At 53.8% G+C, this 19,980-nt stretch overlaps 1 protein-coding gene across 1 annotated transcript in view; it reads left to right on the forward strand.

Moving 5' to 3' along the window:
- Positions 1–19,980, forward strand: part of LOC144949947 (KH domain-containing RNA-binding protein QKI-like) — a gene marked incomplete at its 3' end in the record, with an annotated part of 76,315 nt that overhangs the window by 28,791 nt on the left and 27,544 nt on the right. Inside the window, exon 2 of the mRNA XM_078879936.1 lies at positions 10,394–10,542. Within this exon, the coding sequence (XP_078736062.1) occupies positions 10,394–10,542 (149 nt within the window). The remainder of the gene's footprint in view (positions 1–10,393; positions 10,543–19,980) is intronic.

Raw genomic sequence — 19,980 nt, forward strand, 5'->3', positions numbered from 1 at the left:
GGCTACACGGGGGTTCTTTGTTTGTGTGGTCCGGCTAAAACAACCCCCCCTACCTCCCCATGGTGCCGGACGTACAACGCTGTGGTGGGCAGTGCCGTGGCCGGAGGGTCAATTTAGATTTTTGGCCTCTCCCTTCATGGCGTCTGTGACCACCACAGCGGCCAAACGGGGGCTCTGGATGGGTGCGAGGGGCTGATAACCCCTCAACCTTCAATAAATTACCACAAAACCACATCTAAAACATCGAATTAATTAGCTTGTTGCCGGAGGCCCCGGGGGGACAGGCGTCTATGACGTCTCCTGGCCAAAACCCCATTTGGCGGAGCCAGGAGATTGAATCTTCACCCTCGGGGCTCCTCCAGAAACAACGAAAAACCACTTCGTGTGGCCACGTGGAATGTTGGAACGCTCACTGCGGAGGAGAGGCTGCCACTCCTCTGTCGGGAGCTGGACCGGTACCGCCTGGATCTCTGTGGCATTCAGGAGGTCCGGTGGACTGGTCATTGTGTGTGTGTGTGCTCAGAGGAGAGGCTGCCACTCCTCTGTCGGGAGCTGGACCGGTACCGCCTGGATCTCTGTGGCATTCAGGAGGTCCGGTGTACTGGTCATTGTGTGTGTGTGCTCAGAGGAGAGGCTGCCACTCCTCTGTCGGGAGCTGGACCGGTACCGCCTGGATCTCTGTGGCATTCAGGAGGATCCGGTGTACTGGTCATTGTGTGAGTGTGCTCAGAGGAGAGGCTGCCACTCCTCTGTCGGGAGCTGGACCGGTACCGCCTGGATCTCTGTGGCATTCAGGAGGTCCGGTGTACTGGTCATTGTGTGAGTGTGCTCAGAGGAGAGGCTGCCACTCCTCTGTCGGGAGCTGGACCGGTACCGCCTGGATCTCTGTGGCATTCAGGAGGTCCGGTGGACCGGCTCTGGCTCCTGCCACCTATCAACAGTCTGGACCACTGGACGGGTTCCGCAGGATTGGAAGGATGCCCTGGTGGTCCCCCTCTTTAAGAAGGGGGACCGCACAGACTGTAACAACTACAGGGGCATCTCACTCCTCAGTGTGCCGGGAAAGGTCCTGGCAAGGATTATTCAACATCGCCTTGCTAGGCACGCTGAGGAGAGGCTTGCGGAGCCCCAATGTGGTTTCAGGAAAGGGCGGTCCTGCACAGATGCCATATTTTCTGTCCGTCTGCTACAGCAGAGGTGTAGGGAATTCCAACAAGACCTACATCTCTGCTTTATTGACCTGGTCAAGGCCTATGATACCATCAGTAGGCCTGGGCTCTGGGTTATTTTTCCCTGACCTTCTGCTCACGATCATTAAGGACCTTCATGATGGTGAGCGGGCCCGGGTAAAACTACGTGGCCGGGAGTCGGAGCCTTTCCCTGTACACATTGGGGTGCGACAGGGATGTCCTCTGGCTCCCACATTATTTAACATATTTTTCTACCACGTAGTTCGTGAAGCCTTCGATAGCTGTACCGGGGGAATTTCCATCTGGTACAGATACAATGGGAGGCTGATCGATGCCCGGGTACGGTCAAGGGATGGCTCCCTATTGGTCAACCACGTTATGTATGCCGACGATCTGGTAATAGCTGCTCATTCGGAAGAGGAGTTGGAGACGCTGCTGCTGAGACTGGAGCGTGCCACTAAGAGGTGGGGCCTTACCATCAGCCCCACCAAAACGAAGCACCTGCCTGGGTATTTTGTACCATCGGACACTCCACCCCCACAACTCCCAATTGGTGATGGGGCAGTTGTGGAGAGAGTGGAGAGTTTCTCATACCTGGGCAGTGTGCTCATGACCGGCTCCAGTTTGACAGCAGAGATCACACTCCGAATCAGTCAAGTGACATTTTTTCATCGGTTGCATAACGCTGTGTGGAAGCTACCTGGTCTGTTGCTCCACACGAAGCTTCAGGTCTTCTCAGCCACAGTCATTCCCTCCCTTCTCTACGCTTGCGAAACGTGGACCCCCCCCCTAATGAAACATCTTCGCCGGTTAGAAACATTTAGGCTGGCCTGCCTACGATCCATCCCGGGTTTAACCTGCAGGCTGGATTGTGTGAGGAGCTCACAAGTCCTTGAAAGATCTGGGCAAAGTCCCATCAGTGAGCTCCTCCGGCAGGCAAGGCTGCGTTGGCTGGGTCATGTAGCCCGCATGCCCAGCCACCGCATGCCTAAACAGCTTTTGTTCGGCCGGATCGAGGGGGCTAAACGAGCGCGGTACGGGCTAGAGAAGAGATGGAGTGATGTGGTGCAGGAGGACGTGGAGCTGAGTGGACTTGCCGATGACTGGTACCAGCGGTGTCAAGATCGGCCTCAGTGGAGGAGGCTCGTGAAGGACGCTACTGGGTAGTTGGAGGCAGTCGCCCTCCAACAACAACGGAGGGCGGAGGAGCGACGCTCACAACAACGAGCGGAGCGCCGGGTGGCTAAAGCACAGCAAGTTGGTACAGTAGGGGGCACAGGTGGTGCATCAGCCAGTCATCTCGGTCATCTCGGTCAGTCGACCCGTGGCACCTGCTGGGTCTGCCCCGTGACCTCCTGCCAGCGGGCGTTCGACACTTCACGTGACCTCAGGGTGCACATGGCCTGGCACAAGCGTCGTGGTGACGTCACCGCCACTTAGTGGCGAATGGCGGTTGTTGTTGTGTGTCTCTAAGTATGTGTGAGTGTGTGTCTGCGTCTGTGTGTCTCTACGTATGTGTGAGTGTGTGTCTGTGTGTATCTTTACGTATATGTGTGAGTGTGTGTCTGTGTGTGTGAGTGTGTCTCTACGTACCTCCTACCTCCTCGCGGTGCCGGACGGGCAACATTGTCGTGGGCAGTGCTGTGGGGGGAGGGCCAATGCCCATTGGCCTCTCCCCTCATGGCGTCTGTGACCACCACAGTGGCTAAACGGGGGCTCTGGACGGGTGCGAGGGGCTGGTAACCCCTCCACCTTCAATTAACCACCACTAAACTACGAAGTAAACATAAACCTGTAATTAATAAGCTTGTGCCGGAGGCCCCGGGGGGTCAGGCTTTTATGACGTCTCCTGGCCAAACCCCATTTGGCGGAGCCAGGAGATTGAATTTTAACCCTCGGGGCTCCTCCAGAAACAACGAAAAACCATTGCGGATGGCCACGTGGAATGTTCGAACGCTCACTGCGGAGGAGAGGCTGCCACTCCTCTGTCGGGAGCTGGACCGGTACCGCCTGGATCTCTGTGGCATTCAGGAGGTCCGGTGGACCGGTTCTGGCTCCTGCCACCATGAGGGGTGGACAGTCCTCTACTCGGGGCAGGAGACTGCCAAACAACAGGGTGTGGCTCTTCTTCTGAACAAAAGAATGAAGGGGGCGTGGGAGCGTGGCGGTGAGGTGTGGGAAGCTGTAAGCCCCAGGATACTTTGGGCTCGCCTTCCCATCAACCAGAGGCGAGGAGTGGTGGTCGTGGTTACTTATGCCCCCACCGAAGACGAACATCTGTGGAGGGATGCAGGCAAAGCCGATGAGTCGGACGCTTTCTATGACCTCCTGTCACAGGTGCTGGCTAAAGTGGCCACTCGGGACAGAGTCATCTTGTTGGGTGACTTCAATGCCCGAGTTGGTCATGATACTGGCACCTGGTCTGGAGTGATTGGAAGGCATGGGCCAGATCAGCTCAATAATAACGGTAGGAGGCTGCTAGATTTTTGTGCAGCCCATGGGCTTGTAATTACCAACACGCTCTTCCGGCATCGGCGCATCCACACAACATCATGGATGCATGCCGGGTCCAAGCAAGAACATCTGCTGGACTACGTAGTGACGGACCAGCGGATGCGAGCCCATGTCCTTGACACCAGGACCTACCGTGGAGCTGATCTGCCCTCTGACCATCGACTAGTCATCTGTAAGATGCGCCTGCCATTCTTCCACTCCGGTGGTGGGTGTACACCCAGGATCCCATTCCAACCAAAAGTGGCCTGGTCTAAGTTAGCTGATGAAAGTTGCAAGCGAGAATTTCATCATCGCTTGCAGCTGGGGTTGGCATCGTCCCCCACTCCACCTGATGTCGAGGGTAAATGGGCGAGGTTTAAGACTGTGACTCATGCAGCTGCAATGGCTGCTTTGGGTACGCGGTCCAGACCTCCCCGGGAACCCTGGCTGACGGAGGAGGTGTTCAGGTTAATTGAGAAAAAGCGACAGGCCCACTCTCATCGCCTACAGCATCCCACGTCAGAGAATGAGGAGGTTTACCGCAGTCTTCGCTCGGAGGTTCGGAGAGCCGTGAGGCGCTGTAAGGATGGGTGGTGGTCGCGGGTTGCTGAGGAGATGGAGTCTGCCTCAGTGGCCCGCGATCACAAATCACTATTTAACTCCATCAAAAAAGTAACCTGCAGCGCCACACCTATTACCATCATTAGAGGAAAAAACGGTGATCCAATCTCCGACCCCCAGGAACAGGTTTGCAGATTTGCTGAGCATTTCTGTGAGGTCCTGGGGGAGGGAAAATCTCTCAGCCAGGAAAACATCATGGCACAAAGTGGGGATAACCCTGCTGAGGCTGCGGTGCCTCAAATATTGGAAGAGGTCACCCCCTGTGAGTGGCTGGCTGAGGTACCGGCTGTTGAGGAGGTACTGAGGGCGATCCGGAGTCTGAGACCAGGGAAGGCACCGGGCAGAGATGATCTCCCAGGCGAAATGCTGAGGGAGGGTGGCGTTTGTGCACAGACTGCCCTATATGACATCATAACAACAGTCTGGACCACTGGACGGGTTCCGCAGGACTGGAAGGATGCCCTGGTGGTCCCCCTCTTTAAGAAGGGGGACCGTACCGACTGTAACAACTACAGGGGCATCTCACTCCTCAGTGTGCCGGGTAAGGTCCTGGCAAGGATTATTCAACATCGCCTTGCTAGGCATGCTGAGGAGAGGCTTGCGGAGCCCCAATGTGGTTTCAGGAAAGGGCGGTCCTGCACAGATGCCATATTTTCTGTCCGTCTGCTTCAGCAGAGGTGTAGGGAATTCCAAAAAGACCTACATCTCTGCTTTATTGACCTGGTCAAGGCCTATGATACCATCAGTAGGACTGGGCTCTGGGTTGTTCTTCGTGCTTTCGGAGTCCCTGACCCTCTGCTCACGATCATTAAGGACCTTCATGATGGTGAGCGGGCCCGGGTAAAACTACGTGGCCGGGAGTCGGAGCCTTTCCCTGTACACCTTGGGGTGCGACAGGGATGTCCTCTGGCTCCCACATTATTTAACATCTATTTCGACTGCGTAGTTCGTGAAGCCTTCAATAGCTGTACCGGGGGAATTTCCATTTGGTACAGATATAATGGGAGGCTGATCGACGCCCGGGTGCGATCAAGGGATGGCTCCCTATTGGTCAACCACGTTATGTATGCCGATGATTTGGTAATAGCTGCTCATTCAGAAGAGGAGTTGGAGACGCTGCTGCTGAGACTGGAGCGTGCCACTAAGAGGTGGGGCCTTACCATCAGCCCCACCAAAACTAAGCACCTGCCTGGGTATTTTGTACCATCGGACACTCCACCCCCACAACTCCCAATTGGTGATGGGGCAGTTGTGGAGAGAGTGGAGAGTTTCCCATACCTGGGCAGTGTGCTTATGACCGGCTCCAGTTTATCAGCAGAGGTCTCACTCCGAATCAGTCGAGCGGCAATATCTTTTCATCGGTTGCGTAACGCTGTGTGGAAGCTACCTGGTCTGTCGCTCCGCACGAAGCTTCAGGTCTTCTCGGCCACGGTCATTCCCTCCCTTCTCTACGCTTGCGAAACGTGGACCCCCCTAGTGGAGCATCTTCGCCGGTTGGAAACATTTAGGCTGGCCTGCCTACGATCCATCCTGGGTTTAACCAGGCTGGATTGTGTGAGGAGCTCACAAGTCCTTGAAAGATCTGGGCAAAGTCCCATCAGTGAGCTCCTCCGGCAGGCAAGGCTGCGTTGGCTGGGTCATGTAGCCCGCATGCCCAGCCACCGCATGCCTAAACAGCTTTTGTTCGGCCGGATCGAGGGGGCTAAACGGGCGCAGCACGGGCTAGAGAAGAGATGGAGTGATGTGGTACAGGAGGACGTGGAGCTGAGTGGACTTGCCGATGACTGGTACCAGCGGTGTCAAGATCGGCCTCTGTGGAGGAGGCTCGTGAAGGACGCTACTGGGCAGTTGGAGGCAGTCGCCCTCCAACAACAACGGAGGGCGGAGGAGCGACGCTCACAACAACGAGCGGAGCGACGGGTGGCTAAAGCACAGCAAGTTGGTACAGTAGGGGGCACAGGTGGTGCATCAGCCAGTCATCTCGGTCATCTCGGTCAGTCGACCCGTGGCACCTGGGTCTGCCCCGTGACCTCCTGCCAGCGGGCGTTCGACACTTCACGTGGCCTCAAGGTGCACATGGCCTGGCACAAGCGTCGTGGTGACGTCACCGCCACTTAGTGGCGAATGGCGGTTGTTGTTGTCTCTACGTATGTGTGAGTGTGTGTGTTTGTGTGTGTGTGTCTGTACGTGTGTGTGCGTCTGTGTGTCTCTACGTGTGTGTGTGTGTGTGCGTCTGTGTGTGTGCGTCTGTGTGTGTGTGTCTCTACGTGTGTGTGAGTGTGTGTGTTTGTGTGTGTGTGTCTGTACGTGTGTGTGTGTGCGTCTGTGTGTGTCTACGTGTGTATGTGTGTGCGTCTGTGTGTCTGTGTCTCTACGTGTGTGTGAGTGTGTGTGTTTGTGTGTGTGTGTCTGTACGTGTGTGTGTGTGCGTCTGTGTGTCTCTACGTGTGTGTGTGTGCGTCTGCGTGTGTGTGTCTCTACGTGTGTGTGTGTGCGTCTGCGTGTGTGTGTCTCTACGTGTGTGTGAGTGTGTGTCAGTGTTTTCCTGTGTGTGTGTGTCTCTACGTGTGTGCGTTTGTGTCTGTACGTGTGTGTGTGTGCGTCTGTGTGTCTCTACGTGTGTGTGTGTGTGCGTCTGTGTGTGTGTGTCTCTACGTGTGTGTGAGTGTGTGTCAGTGTGTGTCTGTGTGTGTGTGCGTCTGTGTGTGTGTCTCTACGTGTGTATGAGTGTGTGTCTGTGTGTGTGTGTGTCTCTACGTCTGTGTGTGTGTGTCTACGTATGTGTGAGTCTGTGTGTCTTTACGTATATGTGTGTGTCTGTGTGTGTGTCAGTGTGCGTCTGTGTGAGTGTGAGCGGTGCTGATGTCCACAACTGGGTGTTTATTCTCTCCGTGTCCGCTATGAATGGCTCCGTGTCTCAGCGACCACTCCCACGGGCAGCGCATGACACACAGTGAAGACGGTGTGACTGTGTGTGTGTGAGTGTGTGACTGTGTGTGTGTGTGACTGTGTGTGTGTGTGTGACTGTGTGTGTGTCTGTGTGTGTCTGTGTGTGTGTGTGTGACTGTGTGTGTGTGTGAGAGTGTGAGTGTGTGACTGTGTGTATGTGACTGTGTGAGTGTGACTGTGTGTGACTGTGTGTGTGTCTGTGTGTGTGTGTGTGACTGTGTGTGTGTGTGTGTGAGTGTGTGACTGTGTGTGTGAGTGTGTGACTGTGTGTGTGTCTGTGTGTGTGACTGTGTGTGTGTGTGAGTGTGTGACTGTGTGAGTGTGTGACTGTGTGTGTGTGAGTCTGTGTGTGTGAGTGTGAGACTGTGTGTGTGAGAGTGTGTGACTGTGTGTGTGAGACTGAGTGTGTGACTGTGTGTGTGTCTGTGTGTGTGTGTGTGACTGTGTGTGTGTGTGTGAGAGTGTGAGTGTGTGACTGTGTGTATGTGACTGTGTGAGTGTGACTGTGTGTGAGTGTGAGACTGTGTGTGTGTGAGTGTGTGTGAGACTGTGAGTGTGTGACTGTGGGAGTGAGTGTGTGTGTGTGACTGTGTGTGTGAGTGAGTGTGAGACTGTGAGTGTGAGACTGTGAGTGTGAGACTGTGAGTGTGTGACTGTGTGTATGTGACTGTGTGTGTGAGACTGTGTGTGAGTGTGTGAGTGTGAGACTGTGTATGTGACTGCGTGAGTGTGTGTGTGTGTGAGTGTGTGTGAGGCTGTGAGTGTGTGTGAGGCTGTGAGTGTGTGTGAGACTGAGTGTGTGACTGTGGGAGTGAGCGTGTGTGAGACTGTGTGTGTGTGTGTGTGAGACTGTGTGTGTGGCTGTGTGTGTGTGAGTGAGTGTGTGAGTGAGTGTGTGTGAGACTGTGTGTGTGTGAGTGTGAGACTGTGTGTGTGTGACTGTCTGTGTGTGACACTGTGAGTGTGTGTGTGAGACTGTGTGTGTGACTGTATGTGTGTCGTGGGGAGTGGTGGGTGTAGTGGTTAGCGCGCTGCGCTACACACTTGGCAACCCGGGTTCGATTCCCGCTCACAGCCAACACCAGTGACGATTATCTGAACCGGTTCCTGGGCCTCCCCTAGGTCGACTCAGCCTCAAACGAGTACCTGGTGCGGTGTGTAAACATCGCCACTGGGGAGACAAAGGCGGCCGGGCGTGGTGCTGGCCACCCCCCACCCCCTCGTGTGCCACAGTGCCGGCCTTCATAGGTGCTCGCTAACAGCACTTGCCGTTACAGTCTGTTAAGGCTATACGGGGGATCTTTGTCTTTGTGAGACTGTGAGTGTGTGAGTGAGTGAGTGTGAGTGAGTGAGTGTGAGTGAGTGTGAGTGAGTGAGAGGCTTGCGGAGCCCCAGTGCGGTTTCAGGAAAGGGCGGTCCTGCACAGATGCCATATTTTCTGTCCGTCTGCTACAGCAGAGGTGTAGGGAATTCCAACAAGACCTACATCTCTGCTTTATTGACCTGGTCAAGGCCTATGACACCATCAGTAGGCCTGGGCTCTGGGTTGTTCTTCGTGCTTTCGGAGCCCCTGACCCTCTGCTCACGATCATTGAGGACCTTCATGATGGTGTAGTGTGTGGTTGTGGTTGTTGTTGTGTGTGGATGTGGTTGTTGTTGTGTGTAGTGTGTGGTCCTGGCAAGGATTATTCAACATCGCCTTGCCAGGCATGCTGAGGAGAGGCTTGCGGAGCCCCAATGCGGTTTCAGGAAAGGGCGGTCCTGCACAGATGCCATATTTTCTGTCCGTCTGCTCCAGCAGAGGTGTAGGGAATTCCAACAAGACCTACATCTCTGCTTTATTGACCTGGTAAAGGCCTATGACACCATCAGTAGGCCTGGGCTCTGGGTTGTTCTTCGTGCTTTCGGAGTCCCTGACCCTCTGCTCACGATCATTGAGGACCTTCATGATGGTGAGCGGGCCCCGGGTAAAACTACGTGGCCGGGAGTCGGAGCCATTCCCTGTACACCTTGGGGTGCAACGGAGGGCGGAGGAGCGACGCTCACAACAACGAGCGGAGCGCCGGGTGGCTAAAGCACAGCAAGTTGGTACAGTAGGGGGCACAGGTGGCGCATCAGCCAGTCATCTCGGTCATCTTGGTCAGTCGACCCGTGGCACCTGCTGGGTCTGCCCTGTGACCTCCTGCCAGCGGGCGTTCCACACTTCACGTGGCAGCCTCATGGTGCACATGGCCTGGCACAAGCGTCGTGGTGACGTCACCGCCACTTCGTGGCGAATGGCGGTTGTTGTTGTTGTTGTCTGTGTGCGTCTTATAGTGATAGGTTTTTTACCCTTTCAACTGGTACAAAACTGACACCTTTGTACAAGGCATCATGTTTGCAATAACCACAACACAAGCAGTCAAAATGCAAACAAAAAGAAGCAACTCTGATAATGATAAAAATATGCACTGTCCTTGAAGTTGATTGGTCCACACCACAACACAAGTGTTTTTGCATTTTTGACTGCTTGTGTTGTGGTTATTGCAAACATGATGCCTTGTATAAAGGTGTCAGTTTTGTAACAATTTAAAAGGGTAAAAACCTACTACTATATTTTGCCACTGGTAAAAGAGATCTCATAGTGTGTGCGTCTTGTTTGTGTATTAACCTCTTTGTCTCTCTGCGTGTATGTGCGTGTGTCTGTGCGTGTGTGCGTGGGTGTGTCTGTGTGTCTGTGCGTGTGTCTGTGCGTGTGTCTGTGCGTGTGTCTGTGCGTGTGTCTGTGCGTGTGTCTGTGCGTGTGTCTGTGCGTGTGTCTGTGCGTGTGTCTGTGCGTGTGTCTGTGCGTGTGTCTGTGTGTGTGTCTGTGCGTGTGTCTGTGTGTGTGTCTGTGCGTGTGTCTGTGTGTGTGTCTGTGCGTGTGTCTGTGCGTGTGTCTGTGTGTGTCCGTGCGTGTATCTGTGTGTCTGTGCGTGCGTGTGTCTGTGTGTGTGTCTGTGCGTGCGTGTGTCTGTGCGTGCGTGCGCGTGTATCTGTGTGTCTGTGCGCGTGTATCTGTGTGTCTGTGCGTGCGTGCGCGTGTGTCTGTGCGTGCGTGTGTGCGTGCGTGCGCGTGTGTCTGCGTGCGTGTGTATCTGTGCGTGCGTGTGTGCGTGCAGAGATCACGAGGGTGAGGGCCGACATGTACGGCGACTCGCTGAACGGCGGTGGCCTGGGCCGCCCCCGCGTGCTGCTGCTGCCCGAGCCCAAGGGGAGTCCCCTGCAGCTGCAGGAGAAGCTGTTCGTGCCCGTCAAGGACTACCCAGACGTGAGCGCACACCCACCACTCCCTCCATCACTCTCCTCACTCACTCTCCTCCCCTCACTCCCTCCCTCACTCCCTCCCCTCCCTCTCCTCCCTCCCCTCCCTCCCCTCACTCTCCTCCCATCCCTCCCTCCCTCCCTCCTCACTCTCATCCTTCTCACCTCCCTCCCATCCGTCCCTCCCCTCTCCTCCCTCCCTCCCCACCCTCCCGTCCTCCCTCTCCTCCCTCTCTCCTCCCTCCCTCCCATCCGTCCCTCCCCTCCCTTTCATCCCTCCTTCCTTCCTCTCCTCCCTCCCCACCTCCCCTCACTCTCCTCCCTCCCTCCCTCCCTCCCTCCCTCCCTCCCTCACCCTCCCTCCCCTCCCCACCTCCCCCTCCTCCCTCTCCTCCCTCTCCCTCCCCCTCCTCCCTCTCCCACCTCCCTCCCCCCCCCCCCACCTCCCCTCACTCTCCTCCTCCGTGGTTTGTATGTGCGGGGACTTCTCTAATTACGAATGAGTCGGGTTCGGTGTTCATGAGTCGATTTCACTCGTGCCGATGATAAACGTGTTGTACGGCGCGCACACTAAACACGGGGGATGGATTTAACAGTTCTGCAGATTTAGATGCCACTGGTTCTTCACGTTCTACAGATGTAGATGCCACTGGTTCTTCACGTTCTACAGATGTAGATGCCACTAGTTCTTCACGTTCTGCAGATGTAGATGCCACTGGTTCTTCACGTTCTGTAGATGTAGATGCCACTGGTTCTTCACGTTCTGTAGATGTAGATGCCACTGGTTCTTCACGTTCTGCAGATGTAGATGCCACTGGTTCTTCACGTTCTGCAGATGTAGATGCCACTGGTTCTTCACGTTCTGCAGATGTAGATGCCACTGGTTCTTCACGTTCTGCAGATGTAGATGCCACTGGTTCTTCACGTTCTGTAGATGTAGATGCCACTGGTTCTTCACGTTCTGTAGATGTAGATGCCACTGGTTCTTCACGTTCTGCCGATGTAGATGCCACTGGTTCTTCACGTTCTGCCGATGTAGATGCCACTGGTTCTTCACGTTCTGCAGATGTAGATGCCACTGGTTCTTCACGTTCTACAGATGTAGATGCCACTGGTTCTTCACGTTCTGCAGATGTAGATGCCACTGGTTCTTCACGTTCTGTAGATGTAGATGCCACTGGTTCTTCACGTTCTGTAGATGTAGATGCCACTGGTTCTTCACGTTCTGCAGATGTAGATGCCACTGGTTCTTCACGTTCTGCAGATGTAGATGCCACTGGTTCTTCACGTTCTGTAGATGTAGATGCCACTGGTTCTTCACGTTCTGTAGATGTAGATGCCACTGGTTCTTCACGTTCTGCCGATGTAGATGCCACTGGTTCTTCACGTTCTGCCGATGTAGATGCCACTGGTTCTTCACGTTCTGCAGATGTAGATGCCACTGGTTCTTCACGTTCTGTAGATGTAGATGCCACTGGTTCTTCACGTTCTGCAGATGTAGATGCCACTGGTTCTTCACGTTCTGCAGATGTAGATGCCACTGGTTCTTCACGTTCTGCAGATGTAGATGCCACTGGTTCTTCACGTTCTGTAGATGTAGATGCCACTGGTTCTTCACGTTCTGCAGATGTAGATGCCACTGGTTCTTCACGTTCTGCAGATGTAGATGCCACTGGTTCTTCACGTTCTACAGATGTAGATGCCACTGGTTCTTCACGTTCTGCAGATGTAGATGCCACTGGTTCTTCACGTTCTGTAGATGTAGATGCCACTGGTTCTTCACGTTCTGCAGATGTAGATGCCACTGGTTCTTCACGTTCTGCAGATGTAGATGCCACTGGTTCTTCACGTTCTGTAGATGTAGATGCCACTGGTTCTTCACGTTCTGTAGATGTAGATGCCACTGGTTCTTCACGTTCTGCCGATGTAGATGCCACTGGTTCTTCACGTTCTGCCGATGTAGATGCCACTGGTTCTTCACGTTCTGCAGATGTAGATGCCACTGGTTCTTCACGTTCTGCAGATGTAGATGCCACTGGTTCTTCACGTTCTGCAGATGTAGATGCCACTGGTTCTTCACGTTCTGCCGATGTAGATGCCACTGGTTCTTCACGTTCTGCAGATGTAGATGCCACTGGTTCTTCACGTTCTGTAGATGTAGATGCCACTGGTTCTTCACGTTCTGCAGATGTAGATGCCACTGGTTCTTCATGTTCTGCAGATGTAGATGCCACTGGTTCTTCATGTTCTGCAGATGTAGATGCCACTGGTTCTTCACGTTCTGCAGATGTAGATGCCACTGGTTCTTCACGTTCTGTAGATGTAGATGCCACTGGTTCTTCATGTTCTGTAGATGTAGATGCCACTGGTTCTTCATGTTCTGCAGATGTAGATGCCACTGGTTCTTCACGTTCTGTAGATGTAGATGCCACTGGTTCTTCACGTTCTGTAGATGTAGATGCCACTGGTTCTTCACGTTCTGCAGATGTAGATGCCACTGGTTCTTCACGTTCTACAGATGTAGATGCCACTGGTTCTTTACGTTCTGTAGATGTAGATGCCACTGGTTCTTAACGTTCTGCAGATGTAGATGCCACTGGTTCTTAACGTTCTGCAGATGTAGATGCCACTGGTTCTTCACGTTCTGTAGATGTAGATGCCACTGGTTCTTCACGTTCTGTAGATGTAGATGCCACTGGTTCTTCACGTTCTGCAGATGTAGATGCCACTGGTTCTTCACGTTCTGCAGATGTAGATGCCACTGGTTCTTCACGTTCTTCAGATGTAGATGCCACTGGTTCTTCACGTTCTGTAGATGTAGATGCCACTGGTTCTTCACGTTCTTCAGATGTAGATGCCACTGGTTCTTCACGTTCTGTAGATGTAGATGCCACTGGTTCTTCACGTTCTTCAGATGTAAATGCCACTGGTTCTTCACGTTCTGTAGATGTAGATGCCACTGGTTCTTCACGTTCTGTAGATGTAGATGCCACTGGTTCTTCACGTTCTGCAGATGTAGATGCCACTGGTTCTTCACGTTCTGCAGATGTAGATGCCACTGGTTCTTCACGTTCTGTAGATGTAGATGCCACTGGTTCTTCATGTTCTGCAGATGTAGATGCCACTGGTTCTTCACGTTCTGCAGATGTAGATGCCACTGGTTCTTCACGTTCTGCAGATGTAGATGCCACTGGTTCTTCACGTTCTGCAGATGTAGATGCCACTGGTTCTTCACGTTCTGTAGATGTAGATGCCACTGGTTCTTCATGTTCTGCAGATGTAGATGCCACTGGTTCTTCACGTTCTACAGATGTAGATGCCACTGGTTCTTCATGTTCTGCAGATGTAGATGCCACTGGTTCTTCACGTTCTGTAGATGTAGATGCCACTGGTTCTTCACGTTCTGCAGATGTAGATGCCACTGGTTCTTCACGTTCTGCAGATGTAGATGCCACTGGTTCTTCACGTTCTGCAGATGTAGATGCCACTGGTTCTTCACGTTCTACAGATGTAGATGCCACTGGTTCTTCATGTTCTGCAGATGTAGATGCCACTGGTTCTTCACGTTCTGCAGATGTAGATGCCACTGGTTCTTCACGTTCTGTAGATGTAGATGTCACTGGTTCTTCACGTTCTGTAGATGTAGATGCCACTGGTTCTTCACGTTCTGCAGATGTAAATGCCACTGGTTCTTCACGTTCTGCAGATGTAGATGCCACTGGTTCTTCACGTTCTGTAGATGTAGATGCCACTGGTTCTTCATGTTCTGTAGATGTGGATGCCACTGGTTCTTCACGTTCTGCAGATGTAGATGCCACTGGTTCTTCATGTTCTGTAGATGTAGATGTCACTGGTTCTTCACGTTCTGTAGATGTAGATGCCGCTGGTTCTTCACGTTTTACACACACACCAACACACACACACCAACACACACACCAACACACACACCAACACACACCAACACACACTAACACACACATAGACACACACACCAACACACACACACCAACACACACACCAACACACACACCAACACGCACACCAACACACACACCAACACACACATAGACACACACACCAACACACACACCAACACACACATCAACACACACACGCGCACTCTGCCAACACACACCAACACACACATAGACACACACCAACACACACATAGACACACACACCAACACACACACCAACACACACACCAACACACACACCAACACACACACTAACACACACACCAACACACACACATCAACACACACATCAACACACACACACCAACACACCAACACACACACACCAACACACCAACACACACACACCAACACACACACTAACACACACACACACCAACACACACACCAACACACACACCAACACACACACCAACACACACACCAACACACACACCAACACACACATCAACACACACATCAACACACACACCAACACACACACACACCAACACACACACCAACACACACACACCAACACACCAACACACACACACCAACACACCAACACACACACCAACACACACACTAACACACACACCATCACACACACCAACACACACACACACCAACATACACACTAACACACACACCAACACACACACTAACACACACACCAACACACACACACACCAACACACACATACCCACACACACCCTCACACACACACCCACACACCAACACACACACACCTACACACACACCAACACACACACACCAACACACACCCACACACCAACACACACACCAACACACACACCTGCACACACACCTGCACACACACACCAACACACACACAGACACACACACACACCAACACACACATAGACACACACACCAACACACACACACCCAACACACACCAACACACACACCAACACACACACACACCCACACACATCAATACACACACACACCAACACACACACACACACACCAACACACACATAGACACACACACACCAACACACACATAGACACACACACCAACACACACACACCCAACACACACCAACACACACACACCCACACACACCAACACACACCAACACACACACCAACACACACACACCCACACACATCAATACACACACACCAACACACACACACACACACCAACACACACACACGCGCACTCTGCCAGCACACACACACCAACACACACACACGCGCACTCTGCCAACACACACCAACACACACATACCCACACACACCCTCACACACACACCCACACACACACACACCAACACACACACCAACACACACACCAACACACACACATAGACACACACACCAACACACACACACCCTCACACACACACCAACACCAACACACCAACACACACCCACACACACACACCAACACACACACCAACACACACACACCCACACACACACACACCAACACACACACACACACCAACACACACCAACACACACACACACCAACACACACACACACCAACACACACACACACACCAACACACACCATCACACACACCAACACACACACCAACACACACACCAACATACACACACCCACACACACACACACCAACACACACACACCAACACACACCAACACACACACCAACACACACCAACACACACCAACACACACATAGACACACACACACACCAACACACACATAGACACACACACACACGCTCGCACTCTGCCAACACATGTCGCTGTCCATCTTGATCTCCGTGTTTAGAGGCTTCTGAGTGCAAGCATGCACACGCGCACACACACACTCACACGCGCACACGCACACGCACACACACACACGCGCACGCACACACGCGCACACACACACGCACACACACACACGCACACACACACACGCACACACTCACACACGCACTCACCCACACACATTCCATTCCTGTGTCAAACAATGGCACAGAAAGTCAACTGAAAGTCACGCTGAGTGTGAGCGCTCACTCACTCACACACACTCACCCATACACACACACACGCACACACACACACACACACGCACGCACCGCACACACGCACGCACACACACAGACGCACGCACACACGCGCACAAACACACACACTCACACACGCACACACACGCTCACACACGCGCACAAACACACATTCACCCACACATACACACTCACACACACACTCACCCACACGCACGCACTCACCCACACACTCACCCATGCACACACACACTCACCCATACACACACGCACACACACACGCAAGCACAGACGCACACACACACGCGCACAAACACACACACACACACACTCACCCACACGCACACACTCACCCACACACTCACCCACACACGCACACACTCACCCACGCACTCACCCATACGCACACACTCACCCACCCACACACTCACCCACACACTCACACACTCACACACACACTCACCCACACACGCACACACTCACCCACAAGCACACACTCACCCACGCACTCACCCACTCACACACACACACTCACCCACGCACTCACCCACGCACACACACACTCACCCACAAGCACACACTCACCCACACGCACACACTCACACACACACTCACCCACACACTCACCCACACACTCACCCACACACACACACACACTCACCCACACGCACACACTCACACACACACTCACCCACACACTCACCCACACACTCACCCACACACACACAACACTCACCCACACACGCACACACTCACCCACACACTCACCCACGCACTCACCCACACACTCACCCACACTCACCCACACACACTCACCCACACACACACTCACCCACACACTCACACACTCACACACACACTCACCCACACACGCACACACTCACACACACACTCACCCACGCACACTCACACCCACACGCACACACTCACCCACACACTCACCCACGCACACTCACACCCACACGCACACACTCACCCACACACTCACCCACGCACACTCACACACGCACTCACCCACACGCACACACTCACCCACACGCACACACTCACACACACACTCACCCACACACGCACACACTCACACACACACTCACCCACGCACACTCACGCACACACTCACCCACAAGCACACACACTCACCCACACACTCACCCACACACTCACACACTCACCCACACACTCACCCACACACGCACACACTCACCCACACACTCACCCACACACGCACACACTCACCCACACACTCACCCACACACTCACCCACACACACACCCACGCACACTCACCCACACACTCACCCACGCACTCACACACTCACACACACACTCACCCACACACTCACCCACACACTCACCCACACACACACCCACGCACACTCACCCACACACTCACCCACGCACTCACACACTCACACACACACTCACCCACATGCACACACTCACCCACACACTCACCCACACACTCACACACACACTCACCCACACACGCACACACTCACCCACACACTCACCCACAAGCACACACTCACCCACATGCACACGCACACTCACCCACGCACTCACCCACGCACACACACACTCACCCACAAGCACACACTCACACACACACTCACCCACACGCACACACTCACACACACACTCACCCACATGCACACACTCACCCACGCACTCACCCACAAGCACACACTCACCCACACACTCACCCACACACTCACCCACACACTCACACACACACTCACCCACAAGCACACACTCACCCACGCACTCACACACACGCACACACTCACACACACACTCACCCACATGCACACACTCACCCACACACTCACCCACAAGCACACACTCACACACACACTCACCCACACGCACACACTCACACACACACTCACCCACATGCACACACTCACCCACGCACTCACACCCACACGCACACACTCACACACACACTCACACCCACACGCACACACTCACCCACACACACTCACCCACACACACTCACACCCACACGCACACACTCACACACACACTCACCCACACACACTCACACCCACACGCACACACTCACACACACTCACCCACGCACTCACCCACGCACACTCACCAACACACACACTCACCCACACACTCACACACTCACACACACACTCACCCACACACGCACACACTCACCCACACACGCACACACTCACACACACACTCACCCACAAGCACACACTCACCCACGCACTCACCCACATGCACACACTCACCCACAAGCACACACTCACCCACACACTCACACACACACTCACCCACACACTCACCCACACACTCACACACACACTCACCCACACACTCACCCACACACGCACACACTCACCCACACACGCACACACTCACCCACACACGCACACACTCACACACACACTCACACACACACGCACACACTCACACACAAGCACACACTCACACACACACTCACCCACACACGCACACACTCACACACACACTCACCCACATGCACACACTCACCCACACACTCACACACACACTCACACACACACTCACCCACACACTCACACACACACTCACCCACACACTCACCCACACACGCACACACTCACACACACACTCACCCACACACCCACACACTCACCCACACACGCACACACTCACACACACACTCACCCACACACGCACACACTCACCCACACACGCACACACTCACCCACACACGCACACACTCACACACACACTCACACACACACGCACACACTCACACACAAGCACACACTCACACACACACTCACCCACACACGCACACACTCACACACACACTCACCCACATGCACACACTCACCCACACACTCACCCACACACTCACACACACACTCACCCACAAGCACACACTCACACACACACTCACCCACACACTCACCCACAAGCATACACTCACCCACGCACTCACACACACACTCACACCCACACGCACACACTCACACACACACTCACACCCACACGCACACACTCACACACACACTCACCCACGCACACTCACACACACACTCACACACACACTCACCCACACACGCACACACTCACACACACACTCACCCACACACGCACACACTCACACACACACTCACCCACACGCACACACTCACACACACACTCACCCACACGCACACACTCACCCACACACTCACCCACACACTCACCCACGCACACTCACACACACACTCACGCACACACTCACCCACAAGCACACACACTCACCCACAAGCACTCACTCACCCACACACTCACCCACACACTCACACACTCACACACACACTCACCCACACACTCACACACTCACACACACACTCACCCACACACGCACACACTCACACACACACTCACCCACAAGCACACACTCACACACACACTCACCCACATGCACACACTCACACACACACTCACCCACACACGCACACACTCACACACACACTCACCCACACTCACCCACGCA

The sequence above is a fragment of the Lampetra fluviatilis genome, chromosome 55 (assembly GCF_964198595.1).
Source record: "Lampetra fluviatilis chromosome 55, kcLamFluv1.1, whole genome shotgun sequence".
Classification (NCBI taxonomy): Eukaryota; Metazoa; Chordata; class Hyperoartia; order Petromyzontiformes; family Petromyzontidae; genus Lampetra; species Lampetra fluviatilis.